Source organism: Aythya ferina (genome assembly GCF_964211825.1).
Source record: "Aythya ferina genome assembly, chromosome: 38".
Classification (NCBI taxonomy): domain Eukaryota; kingdom Metazoa; phylum Chordata; class Aves; order Anseriformes; family Anatidae; genus Aythya; species Aythya ferina.
The window spans coordinates 170,473-187,984 of NC_140335.1; the positions used below are offsets into that span (position 1 = coordinate 170,473).

At 55.4% G+C, this 17,512-nt stretch overlaps 1 protein-coding gene and 1 long non-coding RNA gene across 6 annotated transcripts; both read right to left on the bottom strand.

The window, feature by feature from the left end:
• Nucleotides 1-104: 104 nt before the first annotated feature.
• Nucleotides 105-13,747, bottom strand: CAPN1 (calpain 1). 5 transcript variants are annotated; one of them, XM_084502320.1, is made up of 23 exons: nt 13,665-13,747; nt 12,090-12,138; nt 7,680-7,947; nt 7,517-7,586; nt 7,156-7,274; nt 6,694-6,827; nt 6,445-6,613; nt 6,263-6,346; nt 5,448-5,533; nt 5,262-5,336; nt 5,004-5,164; nt 4,731-4,909; nt 4,630-4,641; nt 2,578-2,789; nt 2,439-2,478; nt 2,296-2,361; nt 2,165-2,222; nt 1,983-2,047; nt 1,818-1,886; nt 1,644-1,722; nt 1,441-1,557; nt 446-504; nt 105-362 (listed from the first exon to the last, which is right to left on the bottom strand). In XM_084502320.1, the coding sequence occupies exons 3-23, from the start codon at nt 7,944-7,946 to the stop codon at nt 336-338; spliced, it is 2,148 nt and encodes a 715-aa protein (XP_084358446.1). In that variant the 5' UTR covers nt 7,947; nt 12,090-12,138; nt 13,665-13,747; the 3' UTR covers nt 105-335. The 5 variants fall into 5 exon arrangements, 4 of the variants coding, with proteins under 4 accessions (XP_084358446.1, XP_084358445.1, XP_084358447.1 ...); XM_084502319.1 differs by lacking the exons at nt 12,090-12,138; nt 13,665-13,747 and adding an exon at nt 11,003-11,188; XM_084502321.1 differs by lacking the exons at nt 12,090-12,138; nt 13,665-13,747 and adding an exon at nt 8,587-8,638.
• A 656-nt stretch (nt 13,748-14,403) lies between these two features.
• LOC311426153 lies at nt 14,404-14,916 on the bottom strand. Its single transcript, XR_014686610.1, has 2 exons — nt 14,835-14,916; nt 14,404-14,699 (listed from the first exon to the last, which is right to left on the bottom strand). It is a non-coding gene; the product is annotated as an uncharacterized lncRNA (long non-coding RNA).
• Between the last annotated feature and the right edge of the window lie 2,596 nt (nt 14,917-17,512).

Consider the following 17,512-nt stretch of genomic DNA (forward strand, 5'->3'; position numbering starts at 1 on the left):
CTCTTAAAGGGGCAGAACTGGCGGGAATTTCTCGGCCCTAATAGGGGCGCTGCGTGGGATCGGGGGTCAAAGGGGGGGGGGGGGATAAGAAATGGGGGAAAACGAGCAGGAAAAAGAATTTTAATAGGATTTCTGTTTCCGGGGGGGGTCGCACAGTACAAAACGAGAACCACGCTGGCACCCGGCGGGGGGCACATCCCTGATTGTGGCACCGAGAGGGGGGGGGGACACCCCAAAACTTGTGTCCCCCCCCACCCCAAAAAAAAAAAAAAAACAACAAAAAAAGTCAGGCGGAGTGACAAAAAGCGCAGAAATTCCCCCAAAACGTCCTCGGGTCAGGCGAACATGGTGAGCTGCAGCCACTGGGGGGAGAGGGGGAGTCAGAGGGGGGGCCCGCCCCGCTTTTTGGGGTGAAACCCCCCGGGTTTGGGGCGGGGGCGCCTACCTGCAGCAGCCCCATGGTGACGACGCCGTCGCGGTCCCCGTCCAGCGCCTGGAAGAAGCCTGGGGGGGGAATTGGGGGAAATTGGGGGGAATTTGGGTTAATGGGGGAAATTGGGGGGGGGGAAACGGGGTTAATGGGGGAAATTGGGGTTAATGGGGTGAAACTGGGGGGTTAATGGGGGGTTAATGGGTGGGTAATAGGGGCAATTGGGGAAATCGAGGGGAATTTGGGGTTAATGGGGAACACTGGGGAGAAATTTGGGGAAAATGAGGGGAATTGGGGTAAATTGGAGGGCAACGGGGGGTAATATGGGAAATTGGGGAGAAACGGGGGTAAATTGAGAGGGAATAGGAGAAATTGGGGAGTAATAGGGGAAATTGGGGATAATGGGGTGAAATAGTGGAAACTGGGGGTAAATTGGGTGGTTAAGGGGGAAATTTGGGGAATTGGGGGGTAACGGGGGTAATAGGGGAAATTGGGGGAGAATAGGGGAAATTGGGGGGTAATGGTGGGATAACAGGGAAAATTGGGGGGGAATAGGGGAAACTGGGGGGTAATGGAATGGTAATAGGGGAAATTGGGTTGGAATAGGGGGTAAAAGGGGAAATTGGGTGGGAACGGGGCTGGGGGATAATGGGGTGGGTTTAAGGGGAAAGTTAGGCAAACTGGGAGCATTTGGGGTGAAATTGAATGCCCCTCCCCCCCCCTTTTCTGCTAAATCCCACTTCAAGGAAAAATTGTGCAATTCGGGTAAAATTGTGAAATTCGGGGAAAACCCAGAAAAAAATCCCACAGGAATTAAGGGGAAAGGCGGAAAACGTGCAGCATTTAGCAGTAAAAAAATAAAAAAAGCCGTATTTAAGGGGGAAAAACGGGAAATCCTCCAGTTTCCTGCTACACTTTAAGAGGGGTTTCCACCGTATCCCGCTAAATCCTATTCTTTTGAGGGGAAAGTTGGCCAAAATCGGGGTTTTTAGCAGGAAAAGGGCGCTCACGGAACATGGTCTCCAGGCGCACGAGGCAGCAGACGAAGTTGTCGAAGTCGATGGCCAGGTCGGGCTCGGCGTAGCGGGTGATGATGAGCTCGTGCAGCTTTTTGTTCAATTTATACCCTTTTAGGGGAAAAAAAGGAAAACGCCCATTACCCCAAAACCTTGCGAGGGTTTAACGAGCCCCGAATTAATTAGGGCCGCGTTACCTGCCGCCTCCAGCGCCATCCGCATCTCGTAGGCGCTCATGCTCCCCGACTTGTCCAGGTCGAACTTGCGGAACACGGCCTACCCGCCGACCCCAAAAAACCCCAAAAACGCCCCAAAACTTTAGGGACAACGGGTCAGGCCCCCCCCGCCGCGCCTTGAGCCCCCCAACCCACCAGGTAGTTGCGGATTCGGTTCCACAGGACGTTGAACTCCACCAGCCCCAGCTTGCCGTTGCCGTCTTTCTACGGGGCGGAAAGGGGTTAAGGAAAAGCAGGCGGGGTTTTGGGGGGAAAAAGGCCTTTTTTGGGACCGCCAGGAGGAGGCGTCGGGGAGGATACGTCCATGAGGTTGACCATGCTGCGGCACGACTCGATGCTGAAGCCTTTGGTGCGGAGATCCTTGTCTGCGGGGCCAAATTCCAAATGGTTGGCTCGGCCCCATTCCAAACCCCCGTTTTAAGTTATTTTTGGGTGCCAAACCGCACATTTTGGGTCAAAATCCCCCCCCGTTTGGGGCTTACGTTTGCTGATGATGCGGTTGAGGATGGTCTGAAGCTCGGTGACGCTGATTTCCATGTCCTAGGGGGGGGAAATGGGGGCAGTGGGTGTCGCCCCGATGCCCCCCACGCCGCCTTCCCTGCGTTCCCCTTACCGGCCCCGCGAGCTGCTTGAAGAGCTGCTTGAAGCTGGCGTCGATCTCACCTTCCGAGAGCACTTTCTGGGGGAAAAAAGGGCGGTTTTGGGTCCGAGGGGGCGAGGGGAGGAAGGGATAGCATTGCCTGGGGGGATTCTCACCTCATCCGGCAGCGTCGCCTGGATCTTGTCATCCATTTCCCTGCGGGGAAGGGCAAAAAAAAAAAAAAAAGGAGGATGGGGCCGACGGGGAGCGGGGTCGTTAGCGCTAACGAGGCGCGCCGCTAACGAGGCCGCTTACTCGGTGTCGGCTCTCTTCTCGGAGAAGACGCGGAGGACGAAGTCGCCCTCCTTGTTGGGCTCGAAGGTGGAGGGCACGACGATGTACTCGCCGGGGGGCAGGCGGAAGCGGGTGCTGACCTCGCGCAGGTTGATGAACTGCTCCGAGCGCGCCCGCGACGCGTTGGCCAGGAAGAAATCCCGCTTCAGGTGCACCCCCGACTGCCCCGCCAGCTGCCGCGGGGGGGGAAAAAGGGGGAAGGAGTCAGGAAAGGCCTCGAATCGGCCCCAAAACGGCCCGAAACGGCCCGCCGAATGCCCCAAATGCACCCCAAAAGGCCCCGAATGCAGAAAGAACGATGGAAACGCGCCCCAAACGCCACCCAGAAACGCCCAAACACACTCAAAACGTCCCCAAGAAATGCCCCAAGCAACACTCCCAGAAATGTCCCAATCAATGCCCAAAATACCCCCAAGAAATGCCCCAAAATGCCCCCAAGAAATGCCCCAAACGCACCCAAAACGCCCCCAAGAAATGCCCCAAATGCACCCAAACCCCCCCAAAAAATGCCCCAACCCCCCCCAAAAATGCCCCAAAACCCCCCCAAAATGCCCCAAACATGCCCAAAAAGCCCCCAAGAAACACCCAAAATGCACCCAAAGCCCCCAAAAAATGCCCCAAACCCCCCCAAAAATGCCCCAAAACACCCCCAAGAAACACCCAAAATGCACCCAACCCCCCCCAAAAATGCCCCAAATCCCCCCAAAAATGCCCCAAAACGCCCCCAAGAAACGCCCGAAATGCACCCAAATCCCCCCAAAAATTGCCCCCAAAGCCCCCCAAAAATGCCCCAACCCCCCCAAGAAACGCCCAAAATGCACCCAACCCCCCCCCAAAAAATGCCCCCAAACCCCCCCAAAAATGCCCCAAAACACCCCCAAGAAACGCCCAAAATGCACCCAACCCCCCCCCAAAATGCCCCAACCCCCCCCAAAAATGCCCCAACCCCCCCAAAAAATGCCAAAACACCCCCAAGAAACGCCCAAAATGCACCCAACCCCCCCCCCAAAATGCCCCAAACCCCCCCCAAAAATGCCCCAAAACGCCCCCAAGAAATGTCCCCAAGAAATGCCCAAAACGCACCCAAATCACAGCCAAGAAACGCCCGAAACGCCCCCAGAAATGCCCCAAAACGCCCCCAGAAATGCCCCAAAACGCCCCCAGAAATGCCCCAAAACACCCCCCAAGAAACTCCCCAAATGCACAAAGCGCCCCCCAAACATCAACAAATGACCCCAGAAATGCCCCGAACACTCAGATATGTCCCCCAAAATACCCCAAATGCCTCCATAAACACCCAAACTGACCCCAAAACTGACCCAAGTGCCCCCAAACCCGCCGCAAGCGCCCCTAAGGCACCCCAAATGCTCTCAAAACACGGCAAACGGCCCCAAGAACACCCCAAATGCTCCCCAAAGTGCCCATAAACACCCTCAGCTGCCCCCAAAACATTCTAAATACACCCTAAATATCCCCAAAACATCCCAAATGCCCTTCAAAACATACCAAACATCCTGAAAAAAAAAACGTAACATCCCGAACACCCTCCAAAAATTCCAAACACACCCCAAACGCCCCCAAAAACCCCAAACACACCCCAAATGCCCCCAAAAAACCTCAAACACACCCCAAATGCCCCCAAAGAACCCCAAACACACCCCAAATGCCCCCAAAGAACCCCAAACACACCCCAAACGCCCCCAAGAAACCCCAAACACACCCCAAACGCCCCCAAGAAACCCCAAACACACCCCAAACGCCCCCAAAACATCCCCCAAACCACCCAAAACGCTCCTCAAACAGCCCCACAACACCCCCAAAACCCCACAAACGCACCTAAAACCACCCCAGATGCCCCCACAACACCCCAGAGACCCCCACAACACCCCAGAGACCCCCACAACCACCCCAAACGTGTCCCCCAAATCCCCCAAACGCCCCCAAATCCCCCCACGTGCTTTCCCATTTCGCCCTCGGCCGCTGTTCCAGGCGCCGGCCACGTCTCGCACCCACCTCCGGAGGGACCTGCGGGGACGGGGCGCAAGAGGTGAGGCCACCGGTGACACCGGGGGCCACTGGTGACACCGGGAGGCCACCGGGGGGGCCACCAGTACCTCGTAGACGGCGAAGCCGATGGTCTCCATGTCCTTGCCGTAGCGGCGCTCGCGGCGCCGGTGCTTCTGCATCAGCGCCAGCAGGAAGCTGCAGCCCGGCTCCCGCCCGCCCGCCTCGTCCCCGTCGTCGTCCACCTCCTCCAGCAGGATCTTAAACTGCGGGTTGATCCAGAAGGTGGCTGCGGGGAAAAAAAAAAAAAAAAAGGGGGAAAAAAGGTGAAAAGGGTGAAAAGGAGGTGGTTTTTAGGGCGTGGCTCGCGTGCCGGGGCGCACCGGGGTAGTTGCGGCAGCCGCCAGCCGTGCTGCCGCGGCGCCAGGTGCCGTCGTAGAGCCGCGTGTTCCACTTGCGGAATTTGCGGGACTGGAGGGCGTCCGGGGTGAGGTTGCAGATCTCCAGGCGGGTGAATTCCCGGAGGAAATCCCGGAAAGCCATCCTGGAGGAGGAGGAGGAAGGTTCAGGCCCCGTCCTGCCGGCTCAAAACCCCCCACCCCCTCCAAAACGGCCGCTTTTCGCCCCGTTTCGGAGCTGACCAGAATTCGCCGTCTTCCATTTTCACCATCAGCTGCTGCCTCAGCGCTGGCTCCACCGCGTTCCACTCGGACGAGCTGCAAGGAGGTGGGGGGAAAGGTGAAATTCCCCCCCCTGCAGCCACCAAAAGGCCAGGCTGCTTCGTTAATTAGCGCTAACGAAGGTGCTCGGGGCTGGGGGGGGCTTACTTGTCGCTCCAGGGCCCCGTCCACTCCACCTCGCCCCAAGGGTTGCGCATGCGGATCAGCTCCAGGGCTTGGCCGCGGTAGTTGATCTGCAAAGGGAGGCGTCAGGCCCAAAAAGTGATGATTTTGACCCAAAACGGGCCCGCTTTGGCCCAAAAGAGACACTTCAGGCGCAAAAAGAGCCACTTTCAGCCCCCAAAGAGCCAATTTTGACCCCCAAAGCCCCACCTTCATCCAAAACACGCCAATTTTGGCCCCAAAAGCCCCACCTTCGTCCCCAGAAGTGCCAACTTTGCCCCCAAAAGCCCCAAATTTGACGACATAAGCATCATTTTCAACCCAAAATGTTAACTTCAACCCCCAAAGCCCCAACTTTGACTCAAAAAGCCCCACTCTTGACCCCTAAAACATCATTTTCAAGCCAAAAAGCCCCAATTTCAATCCCATAGGCCCTAACTTTGACCCTAAAAGCCCCACTTTTGACCCAGAGAGTGGTGAGTTTAACCTTAAAATTGCCAACTTTGACCCCAGAAGCCCCAACTTTGGCCCCAAGAGACCCTAATTCAACCCCACAGGCCTCATTTTTGACCCAAAGAGCACCAACATTGACCCCAAAAAGCCCCAATTTTGATCCCCAAAGCCCCAATTTCAACACGAAATGCCAACTTCAACCCTAAAAGTGCCAACTTTGACCCCAAAGTAGCTATTGCAACTCCAAAAGCCCCTATTTTGGCCCCGAGGACTGTAATCCAACCCCAAAAGCGCCAATTTTGAGCCAAAAAGCCCTGATTTTGACCCAAAACGGCACCGGCTCTGACCTGCCTGGCTCCTGTCACCGAGTAGGCATGGCCCTTCACCAGCTTCTTGAACGTCACCGCCTCCATGTCGAAGGCGCTCGTGATCTGCGAGGGAACAAGAAACCGACCCCGTTCCGGCGTCACTCCCCTCCCCATCCCCCAAAAATGCCTTTTTTCACCCCGAAACGCGGCAGGAGACTGACGTCGATGGAGCAGCCGAGCAGGGAGCCCCGCTCCAGCGCCTTGAGGATGATTTGGTAGAGGTCTCGGGGCGGCTTGCGCAGGTCGTACCACTCGGTCACGCCGCCGGTGAAGTCCTCGAAGCCCTCCGAGGTGCTGCCGCCCGACAGCGCCTCGTAGCAGCCGTTCACCCTACGAAGCGGGTAGCAGCTGAGCCATTTCGAGGGTTTTTCGCCCCAAAAACGAGGCGGAAGGGGGAGGGGAAGGCGTACTTGGCGTAGGCTTTCTCCAGCAAGGCGCTCCAGAACTCGGTGCCCTCGGCGGAGTGGACGAAGAGCAGCTTGCCGTCCTTGGTGGGCAGGTAGTCGTCTACCACCACGTCCAGCCACTCGCCGAACTGCCAGATCTAGGAGGAGGAGGAGGAGGAGGAGGAGGAGGAGGAGGAGGAAGAGGAGGAGGAAGGTGAGGCCGAAGATGGCCCCCACAATCCCAGGGGGGCGCTGGGGGTCCTCCTTTTTCCTGAGCGAACGTTAATCCCAAAAAAAAAAAAACCCTCCCGTTGCTTTTAAATCCCGATCAAACGGGGAAAACGGAGCCCTGCCGGGGATCGCCAGTCCCAAATCGGCCTTTTTTTTAGGGGAAAATCACCCGTTTGGGGTCCCCGCGGTGCCAGGAGGGGTTGTTTAGGGGCAGAAAGCGGCCGTTTGGTGTCGGCCTTGTTGAGGGAGCCCCACCTGGAAGTGGAAGATGCCGGCGTATTGGTGCTGGAAGCTCTGCCCGTGCGGCACCACGCGGTGCAGGATGGTTTCGTTCAGCGTCAGCGAGGCAATGGCCGCCAGCAGCCAGCAGTCACCTGCGGGGGGTTTTGGGGGAAAAAACGCCTTTTTCTGCCCATCCCAGAGCTTTCCCTCGGCGCCAGAGATGCGTTAGGGGCGCTCAGGGGAGGTTGCGGCCGTCCCCGTTGCGGTTGAATCTGTTTAATGTGACCGAGCTCGCTCCGGCGGCAGCACCATCGTGGCGAATTCCCTGATTTGAGGCCAAAAAGCGAGGAAAAGGGTAAAAAAAAAAAAAAAAAAAGGAGTTAAAGGCACTTACCCAGCGCTCCCTGGCAGATATCAGTGCGCGTGGCCCCATCCACAATGAACTGCGGGCGTGAGCACAGCTCCTGGGAGGGAAACACCCCCAAAACGGCGGTGATGATCAGGAAAATCGCGTTATTTTTACCAAAAAATAAAAAAAAAAAAGCGGGTTCGCTCACCGTGGGCCTCATCCACTGCACGCCACGGGTCTTGGAGGAGCCGGGGCCCAGCTCCTTGAAGCCCAGCGAGGACGGGGCCGGGGGGAAGGCGTCGTCGCGGAAGAGGGTCCCGGAGCGCAGGCAGGCGTCGCGCAGCGCGGCGAAATCCTGGCCCTGGTAGCGCACGGCCTGCTCGTGGCGGCCCAGCCCCAGCGCCTTGGCCCGCTCCCGCTGCACCTGCGCCGAGACCCCCGTGCAGTACACGGGCACCACCGGCACCTCCGCCATCCTGCCGGCACAACGGGCGCTGAGAGAGGAGGCCCAGGGGGTCGGGAGAGGCGGGAGGTTAGGAGGGAGGGGGCGCGCCCCGGGGGGTTGGGGTTTCGCGCGGTTCGGAACCCGAAATCGGGGAGCGGAGGGGGAGGCCGGAATGAAAACGCCGCCATTTGGTTCTCCCCGATTTGTTCCCCAATTTGGGGAGCTGAGGATGAGCCCCGAATTAAAACACCAACATTTGGTTTTCCCCAATTTGGGGAGAAAAGGAGGAGGCCCTAATTAAAACACTGACGTTTTCCTTTCCCCAATTTGGGGAGCCAAGGACGAGCCCTGAATAAAAACACCAACGTTTTGTTTTCCCCAATTTGTTCCCCAATTTGGGGAGCCGAGGACGAGCCCCAAATTAAAACACCGACATTTGGTTTTCCCCGATTTGTTCCCCAATTTGGGGAGCAAAGGATGAGCCCCAAATTAAATGACCGACGTTTTGATTTCCCTGATTTGGGGAGAAAAGGAAGAGCCCCAAATTAAAACACCAACCTTTGGTTTTCCCCAATTCGTGGAGAAAATGAAGAGCCCTGTATCAACACACCGACATTTTCCTTTCCCCAATTTGGGGAGCCGAGGATGAGCCCTGAATTAAAACACCAACCTTTGGTTTTCCCCGATTTGTTCCCCAATTTGGGGAGCTGAGGATGAGCCCCAAATTAAAACACCAACATTTGGTTTTCCCCAATTTGGGGAGAAAAGGAGGAGGCCCTAATTAAAACACTGACGTTTTCCTTTCCTCAATTTGGGGAGCCAAGGACGAGCCCTGAATAAAAACACCAACGTTTTGTTTTCCCCAATTTGTTCCCCAATTTGGGGAGCTGAGGATGAGCCCCAAATTAAATGACCGACGTTTTGATTTCCCTGATTTGGGGAGAAAAGGAAGAGCCCCAAATAAAAACATCAACATTTGGTTTTCCCCGATTTGTTCCCCAATCTGGGGAGCGGAGAATGAGCCCCAAATTAAAACATCAACATTTGGTTTTCCCCGATTTGTTCCCCAATTTGGGGAGCTGAGGATGAGCCCCAAATTAAAACATCAACATTTGGTTTTCCCCGATTTGTTCCCCAATTTGGGGAGCCGAGGACGAGCCCTGAATTAAAACACCAACCTTTGGTTTTCCCCAATTTGGGGAGAAAAGGAGGAGGCCCTAATTAAAACACCGACATTTTCCTTTCCCCAATTTGGGGAGCCGAGGACGAGCCCCGAATAAAAACACCAACCTTTGGTTTTCCCCGATTTGTTCCCCAGTTTGGGGAGCTGAGGATGAGCCCCAAATTAAAACACCAACAGTTTGATTTCCCCAATTAAAGAGCAAACGAGGAGCCCCCAATTAAGGCTGCATCTCCCCGCGCTCGTTAACAACCCAGTAATTAGCCTCAAAAGGGCTAACGAGGGCTGCTGGCCCCCAGATGGCAGGGCTGGAGAGCGTTTGGGGCTTTTTTGGGGTGTTTTAGCCTGCTTTGGGGTCACAGCTGGGAGAGGCTGGAGAGCAACGGGGGTTATTAGGTTCTTTTTTTAAATGTTTTTCCCTATTTCTGTGTTTTCTCCCCCAAAAAGCACGGCTGGGTGGGTTGTGTCTGCACCTGAATGTCCGTCATGAGCTCATTTGGGGGGAAAAAGTGAGATTTTGGGGGAAAACGGCTGCGAGCTGAGCAGTTTCACCTTGGGAACGCCGTGTATAAAGTAACCGAAAAAAAAGCAGAAAAGGGGAAAAAAAACGGCCCCAAAAGGAGGGGAAACGGCCCCAAAAGAACGGGTCTGGCGAGTCTGGGCGTGTGTCAGGGCCGCTCCCTACGCCCGTTAGAGCTATGAAGGGCGTAATTAGGCTTCCGGAAGCTTAATCAAGGCCTGGGGTGGTTAATTAAGGTTTTGGGGGGGGTTAATTAAGGTCTGGGGGGAGTTAATTAAGGTGTTGGGGGGGTTAATTAAGGTCTGGGGGGGGGTCATGAAGGACTGGGGGAGGGAGGGGGTTAAGGAGTTGGGGGCTTTGTTAAGGACTGAGGGGAGTTCATTAAGGACTGAGGGGTTAATTAAGGTCTGAAGGGTCTTCATTAAGGACTGGGGGGGTTAATGAAGGATTTGGGTCTTAATTAAGGGTTATGGGGGCTTCCTGAAGGACTGGGGGGGTCTAATTAAGGACTAGGGGGTCTTCATTAATGACTGGGGGGCTTAGGGAAGGACTGGGATGTTAATTAAGGACTGGGAGGGGGGCTTCATTAAGGACTGGGGGGGCTTCATTAAGAACTGGGAGGCTAAATTAAGGACTGGGGAGGCTTAATTAAGGACCGGAGAGCTTAATTAGCGCTGCAGGAAGGTGAGAGGCACGTTTGTGACCCCGCAGCCCAGCGTGCCCCAAAAGCAGCGATTAGACCCCCAAAACCCCCTAAATTGACCCCAAAATGAGGGGGGGAAGCCTCAGCCCCCCTCCACCCCCCCCAGAGGAATGTGGGGCCTATCGCACCCCAGCCCCTTACACCTCCCCCCTGCACCCCGTTAATGAGCTCCCTGTTAACGAGCTCCTCGTTAACGAAGCCCCCTCCCCCTCCCCATTGTTTTTTGGGGGGTGAAGTGACCCAAAACCACTTTTTTTCAGCCCAACTTGGAGGAGGAAGTGGGTGCCCGGCGTCCCGGCAGGTGCCGCAGGGCAAGGGCTCGAGCGGCAGCGGCCGTTTCACCTCCCGTTGGGGGAAAATAACCCCAACCCCCCCCAAAAAAAACCCTAAATCCTGAGGAAAAACCTCCAAATCCCAAATCCCTCTCGTTTCTCCCCAAAACGAGCTCAAATCCGCCGACAAAAAAACTTTCCCGGTCCAAACGGGGCTCGGAGCGGGGCAGCACCCAACCCCTTCCCCTCTGCGAGGGGAAACAGCCCCCAAGCGGCCCCGGCTCAGGGGGTTTCTCCCCCAGTTTTGCCCGTTTTTGCCCTTTTCCGCCCCAATTTGGCGGCGAGCGGAGTTGTGTAAGCGAGTTGGCGAGCAGGGAGCGATCGCGCCCGTTCCCCTCCCCGGGGACGTACCTCGATTTGGGGGAAGGGGGAGAGGGGAGGGGGAAGCGTTGCCAAAGTCGCCGCTTTTGGGGAAAACCGCCCAAAACCAAACCAAACAAAAAAAAATAATAAAACAAACTGAAAGGAAAAGCAAAAAAAAACACCCAAAAGCGCCCCAAAGTCTTCCTGGAGCTGAGAGGCGAGGCCGGGCCTCGCCCCGCTGCCGGCCTCCTCCCGAGGCTCCTCCCTGCCCGGCTCCTCCCTCGAGGAGGGGGGGAAAAGAGGGGAAACGGGGTGAAAAAAGGGGATTTGGGGGACGCTGAGGTGGTGGGGGGGGATGGGGAAGGGATTTGGGGTGGTTCCTGGGGGTTTTGGGTGCGGCCACTGCTGCGGGTTTTTGTCCGCAGTGCTGCAGGGCTGGAGGGGGAGCAGGGCCGGGGGCGGCGCCCTGAGACGGGTGTGGGGCCAGGACACGCGTGGGGAGGCATGTGCGGGCCGGGACACATGTGGGGGAGGTGTGTGGAGGTCAAGGACAGGCGTGTGGGAGGCGTGTGCGGGTTGGGACACGCGTGTGGGGGGCTGGGACACACGTGGGAGGCATGTGCGGGGCTGGAACACGCGTGGGGGAGGCGTGTGCAGGCTGGGACATGCGTGTGCGGGGCTGGGACACGCATGTGGGAGGCATGTGGGGGCTGGGGCACACATGTAGGAGGCGTGTGCAGGCTGGGACATGCGTGTGTGGGGCTGGGACACACATGTAGGAGGCGTGTGCAGGCTGGGACACGTGTGTGTGGGGCCAGGACATGCGTGGGGGAGGCATGTGTGGGCTGGGACACATGTGGGGACCAGGACACACGTGTGGGAGGCATGTGTGGGGATGGAACATGCATGTGGGAGGCGTGTGCAGCCTGGGACACGCGTGTGCAGAGCCAGGACACACAAACCTGGGGCATGTGAGCCTGTGACACACACGTGCACCACGTTTGGCTGCAGAGTGGACATGTGGAGGGGCAGAACACGCGTGTAACATGTGACATGCATGTAACACGCGTGTGACACGTACATAACATGCGTGTGATGTGTGTAACACGCGTGTAATAGCAGGGCCCATCCCTACCTGAACCCACGGCTCTGCTCCCTCCCGGGCGCTTCGCAGCAGCGGGGCCCTGCCGAGCAAAAACAGGCGGTTATTGCCCCGCCCTGCTCCTTTTTCCCCTTTTCCCCCCAAATTTTGGGGCCTATTTTTAGCAGCATGCACCACCCCCCTCCCCTTCTCCCCCCCCACAACACAAAAATGATGATTCAGTGCTTCACGTTGCCCGTTTTCACCCCTTTTTGCACCAATTGCGCCGTGGCTCCTCACTACACCCCCCTGACTTAGGGCTCGTAACAAAAAGGGGGAGTTTTGGGGTGAAAAACAGCAAAAACGGGTGTTGGTTGTGGTGTGGGGTGGCAACAGCAGCAGGTGGTGCTCACAGCAAAGGGTTTGGGTTAGATTCATTGGAAGAGTGGGCAAAAGTGGGGGAGAACACCCAAAAACGGCCCCGTTAGTGCCGCACGCGAGCGGCCCAGCGAGCAGATTCTGAGTTTAAAAGCCCAAATTTTGGGCAAACCGCGAGAAAAACGTGGGGAACGCGACCCCGAGCCCGTCACGCCCCAAATTTCGGGTGCTCGGGGGGTTTAGGCACAGCCAGGGGGGTGCTGCAGGGGGAGGACGAGGACGGCGGGCACCAGGGCTTCGTCGTCTTCTTCACCCTCATCCTCTTCCTCCTCCCGGGGGGCCGGCGGGGGGGCGCGGGGCCGGGGGTCCCCGGCGTAGCTGCGGACGGCCCCGCTGTGCTGGGGGGGGCGCTGGCGCAGCCAGGCCCAGTGCAAGGGCTCCGTCGCCATGATCTGCGGGCAGGGAGGGGGTTTGGGGAGAGAAACACACGGTTTGGGGCAAAAGGGGCAGGGTCGGGGGAGAAAACAGGGAAAAATTACACGGTTTGGGGCAGCACAGGCAGGGTTCGGGGAGAGAAATGCACGGTTTGGGCAGAAAAGGGAGAGAAATGTGCGGTTTGGGGAGAGAACAGGCAGAGTTTGAGGAGGAAAGGGAGAAAAATGCATGGTTTGGGGCAAAACAGGCAGGATTGGGGGAGAGAAATGCACGGTTTGGGGCAAAAGAGGCAGGGTTTGGTGAGAGAAGTATGCAATTTAGGGAGAAAAACATATAGTTTGGGGCAAAACAGGCAGGGTGTGAGGAGAAAAGGGAGAGAAATGCATGATTTGGGGCAAAACAGGCAGGGTTTGGGGAGAAAAGTACGTGGTTTGGGGCACAAAATGTACAGTTTGGGGATAAAAGTGTGCGGTTTGGGGTGAAGAGTGCCACAGGGGAACTGGCATGAGTGCACGGTGAGGGGTTCGCTGCTGGCTTGGGAGCATGGAACCCCCAGAAATCATGTTTAAGGCTTAAAATTAAAGGTAAGTTTCAAAAAAAACAGGCTTTAAGAGAAGCATGCTTTGAGCACAGCCTTTTAGAACCAACCTCATTCCAAAAAAGCGACTTTTTAAGCCAAAAGCTGCACGGCCAGCTCCACCACAGCCAAGCAGCGAAGCCACAAGGCCCCCATCTCTCCATGAAACTTCCCCCGCTTTGATGGTGGTTGGGGGATTTTTTTGGGGCCAAACGGGGGGATTTTGGCACTGCACTGACCTCCTCGCAGCAGTGCCGGCTGACGGCCGCCCGGTAGCTCATGCGGGCCCAGAGGCGGTCGCGGCGGCGCAAGAAGCGGGGAAAATGCCGGCGCCAGCCCGGCCCCAGCGCCCAGGGGAAGATCTCGTACTTGTGCTCCTCCTCGTCCTCCTCCATGTCGCTCGCCAGGTACCTGGGAGGGGAAACGGGGTGAAATCAGGGCATTTTGGTCAACCAGGGGATTAGCCAAAGGTGGCGTTAGGGCTGATGAACGTACAGGGCGGTGAAGAGGTTGATGCGGGTGTACTCGGTCGTGGGCAGCCCGGCGCGCTTGAAGTACGTCAGCGCCATCGCCAGCAGGTACTGGGGGCAGTGGGGAAAAAAAAAAAGAAAAAAAAGGAGGTTTTTAGTCAAAACCAGGCACCAAAAAGCACCGGGTTTGGGTCAAGAAGCTGGAACCAAATCATGGTGGTTTTAGTCAAAAACAAAAAACAAAAACAAAAAAAAAAAAAAAAACACACACACAGGAGCAAAACACAACAGGTTTAGCCAAAAAACACACAAAAAAAATGGAACAAGCCAGCCACGGTTTTAATCAAAAACACAGAAACTAGACAAAAATCAGTGTTTTTTGTTTTTCTTTTTTTGACTAAAATGGCCAAAACCAGGTCCAAAGCACAACGGTTTTGGTCAAAAAACACAAGAACTGGACACGAATCAGTGGTTGGGGTTTTTTTGTTTGCTTGTTTTTTAACTAAAATTGTGAAAAATGGGACTAAACCAGCAATTGTTTTGATCAAAAAGACAGAAACAGGACCAAACCAGCGGTGGTTTTAGTCAAAACCCCCAAAACTGGACAAAACCAGTGTGTTTTGACTAAGACCGTCAAAAATGGAACCCGATCGGCGGCAGTTTTGGTCAGATTTCCCCAAACGGGACCAAACCAGCAGCAATTTCGGCCCAGCCCCCGAGGTCCCTGCATTTGGGGCCGATTGACCTTATCGGAAATCCTATAGCAGACATCCGTTGCAAGGAACTCCTGCACCACGTCATCTTCTGGAACGAGATGGAGACAAAAATCAGCTATTTGCAAATAATTCCACGGCAAACACCCCCATCCATCCGCTTTTTTTAAAAAAACAGAGGGAGTTTTGGGTAGTTTTGCCGGGATTTGGGTGTTTTCGCTCTTACCCAGGAGGCTGAAGAAGGCTTCCCGCTCCTGGCGGTGCAGGTGGAGGCTCCGCGGGGCGCTGCTGGGGGTTGGGGGCTGCCCGCAGGACCCCCAAGCCACTGGGGGTCTCCTGCTGCACCGCTGCCCCCCCGAGGGGGCAGAGGCCGGAGGGGGGGTGAGGCTGGGGGGGTGCTTCATAGGGCCAGCAGCTGTGTAGGGAAAGAGCCCAGAGTTGCCCCAAAACGGACCCGACCCCCCTAGCCCCCACCCCAAAGCCTGAGGCTTTCCCCCCAAGCCAGCCCCCTGGCCCAAATCCCCTTTAAAGACTAGACCCCCCCCCCTCCCCCCAGACTCCTCAAATTCCCCCTCAAACTGACCCAACCTCCCCCAAAAATACAATTTTAGGGCTCCACAGCCCTTTTCAGCCACTTCAGGCTGAAAAAAAAGTTTGTTTTTTTCCTGAATAAACAACCCAAAATTGGGTAAAACCATGGCAGGTGTGAACAGGTGAGCTGCACTGAGTGGCTCTTCTCCCATCCTTTAAGTAGCTTTAAGGAAAAAAAATAGGTATAGAGGAAAAAAAGCATCATGTTTTTGACAAATTGAGGTTTAACTCCTGTCTTATTCCCCTACACCAGAAGGAAAGTGCAGAAATGCCATTTTCTAGCCCCCAAAAAAAGAGCTAAACACATCACTGCCTGGTTTCCCAGAAACAACAGAAGAAGATATATATACACGTAAGTATTTTAATTCCCCAGCTGACATTTTTTGGTATGTTTTGACGTTTTGGGTATGTTTTAGGGCAGGAAAACACCTTTGGAAGGTGTTTTGTCCCACCAATTTCCCACCCTTACACCTCACATGACCTCCTTGCTCCCATCTTTTCAGTAACTTCTGCTTTTTTTTTTTTTTTTATTTCCCCACTATTTCGCTGGCTTGTTGCTTTGTTGTCATTATTTCAGTATTCTTTGTGGTATTTTAATAGCGTAATGCTCTTCAGGAGCTCCTTTTTCTTGCCAAAGGGATGTGGAGCACACCCAGCTGCAGCCTCGTCACCTGCTCTAGCGAGCCCAAGGTGGCAAAATAATCTTTAAAAAGCCCCAAAACACCTGCTAGGAAAATTAGAGCTGCAATTATTAGAAAAAAAAAGATTATTTTTTTTTTGTTGTTAAAGCCAGGATTTCTGGTTTAAAGATGCAAAATGCTTCAAAGGGTTCAGAAAACTGGAGGAGAAGAAGAATGCTATTCCCTCCGCAGGAAGCAATTTATCTTATACTTTGTTAAAAGAAGAGGTATTTTGTTTAAATAAACATGTTTTCATCAAAACTTTAATCACAAAACACACGTATTTTAACCAGAGGAAAAAACACCCAGTGAATCCTAACCTTTGAGGCATTCAAAGCATCTTTACAGCTACCAGTCTGATGCTGAAAAGGGTTAAAAAACAATAAAGGAAGCAGTTTGGGGTTAAAGCAGCTCGCATTTGGGCCAAAGTAGTAATAAGCACAACTAATTTATCCCCAACATGAAGTAAAACTGGGCTCATCTCCAATAAAAGCAAGAAAACACCTCGTTTGTGCAGGTTTCATTGCCTCTCCCAGCACCTAACCACAAATAAAGTGTTTTTAGGTTTGATAGCGGCAGCCAGGAGAGGGGGTGCCTCTTGCAGCCCTCTGCTGAATGGCAACCAGCAGCCACCCCACCAACTATTGAAAAAAAAGGGAAAAAACACCTTTTTTAATGCAGGAAGAGAGTGTTAAAGCGCTGCACTTCATCAAAGCTCAATGCACAGGGCCCGCAGAGCCCTCAGAGCTTTTGCACCCTCCATTTTCCCTCAGAAAACCACCGGGGTCCCCCTTCCCTCAGGGGGAGAGGGACAAGACGCACTACATAAAACAAAAATAAAAAAGCTAACGGGGCTATTTTCACCTTGCACCACCTGAGCTCAGCCCCCCGCACGCGGGCAGGGGGGAATGACGGCAAATTTACCTCAAAACTCCCGAGTTTTTCTCTCAGAAAAGGGGAAAGAAATCACCTCAGGGGCAGCGACGACGCCCAGGCGCTTTCCCGCCTCGTGCTTTTCCCGCCCTTCGCCTCCTCGCTCCCCCCTCCCTCACCTGAACAGGACGCGCGGGGCGTGGCGAGAGGCGGGACCACCTTAACCCCGCCCCCCGCCGGCCTCCGCCTATCTATAGGCCGCCCGCCCACGCCGCCGGCCAATCAGAAGCGGAGTAGGAAGAAGCCGCCCGCCCCACCCCTCTCTCCTCAGGCCTCGCTGTCAGTCAAAGCCGCGAAGGCGGGGCTCCAAGAGAGACCAGCCAATCAGAAGCGCGAAACTGAGGGAGAGGCGCTGCTGATAGGCTGAGCTCTTTGAGGGGAGAGTAGCAGGCTGAGGCCGAGCTCAGCTCATCGCGCCCCCCCCGTCTCCCTTCCTCTTAGCAACAGCCGCGCGGGAGATTTTTCTGATTGGTCGAGAGCCGCGCGGGCTGGCCAATGAGAGCGAGCCACGGGACCCTTGGCGCTCCCGCCCCCTCCCTCTGCGCCGGCTGAGGGGCGGCCCGGACCGTACCAAGTGCGGGCGCGGGGGGGGGTTAACCCATGTTAGTTACAGGGGGAACCGCAGCGCCGCCCCCCGCTCCCTGAGGGTAATTAAACTGAAAGAAAAATCCCTTAAGAGATAAAAAGGAGACGGAGGAAT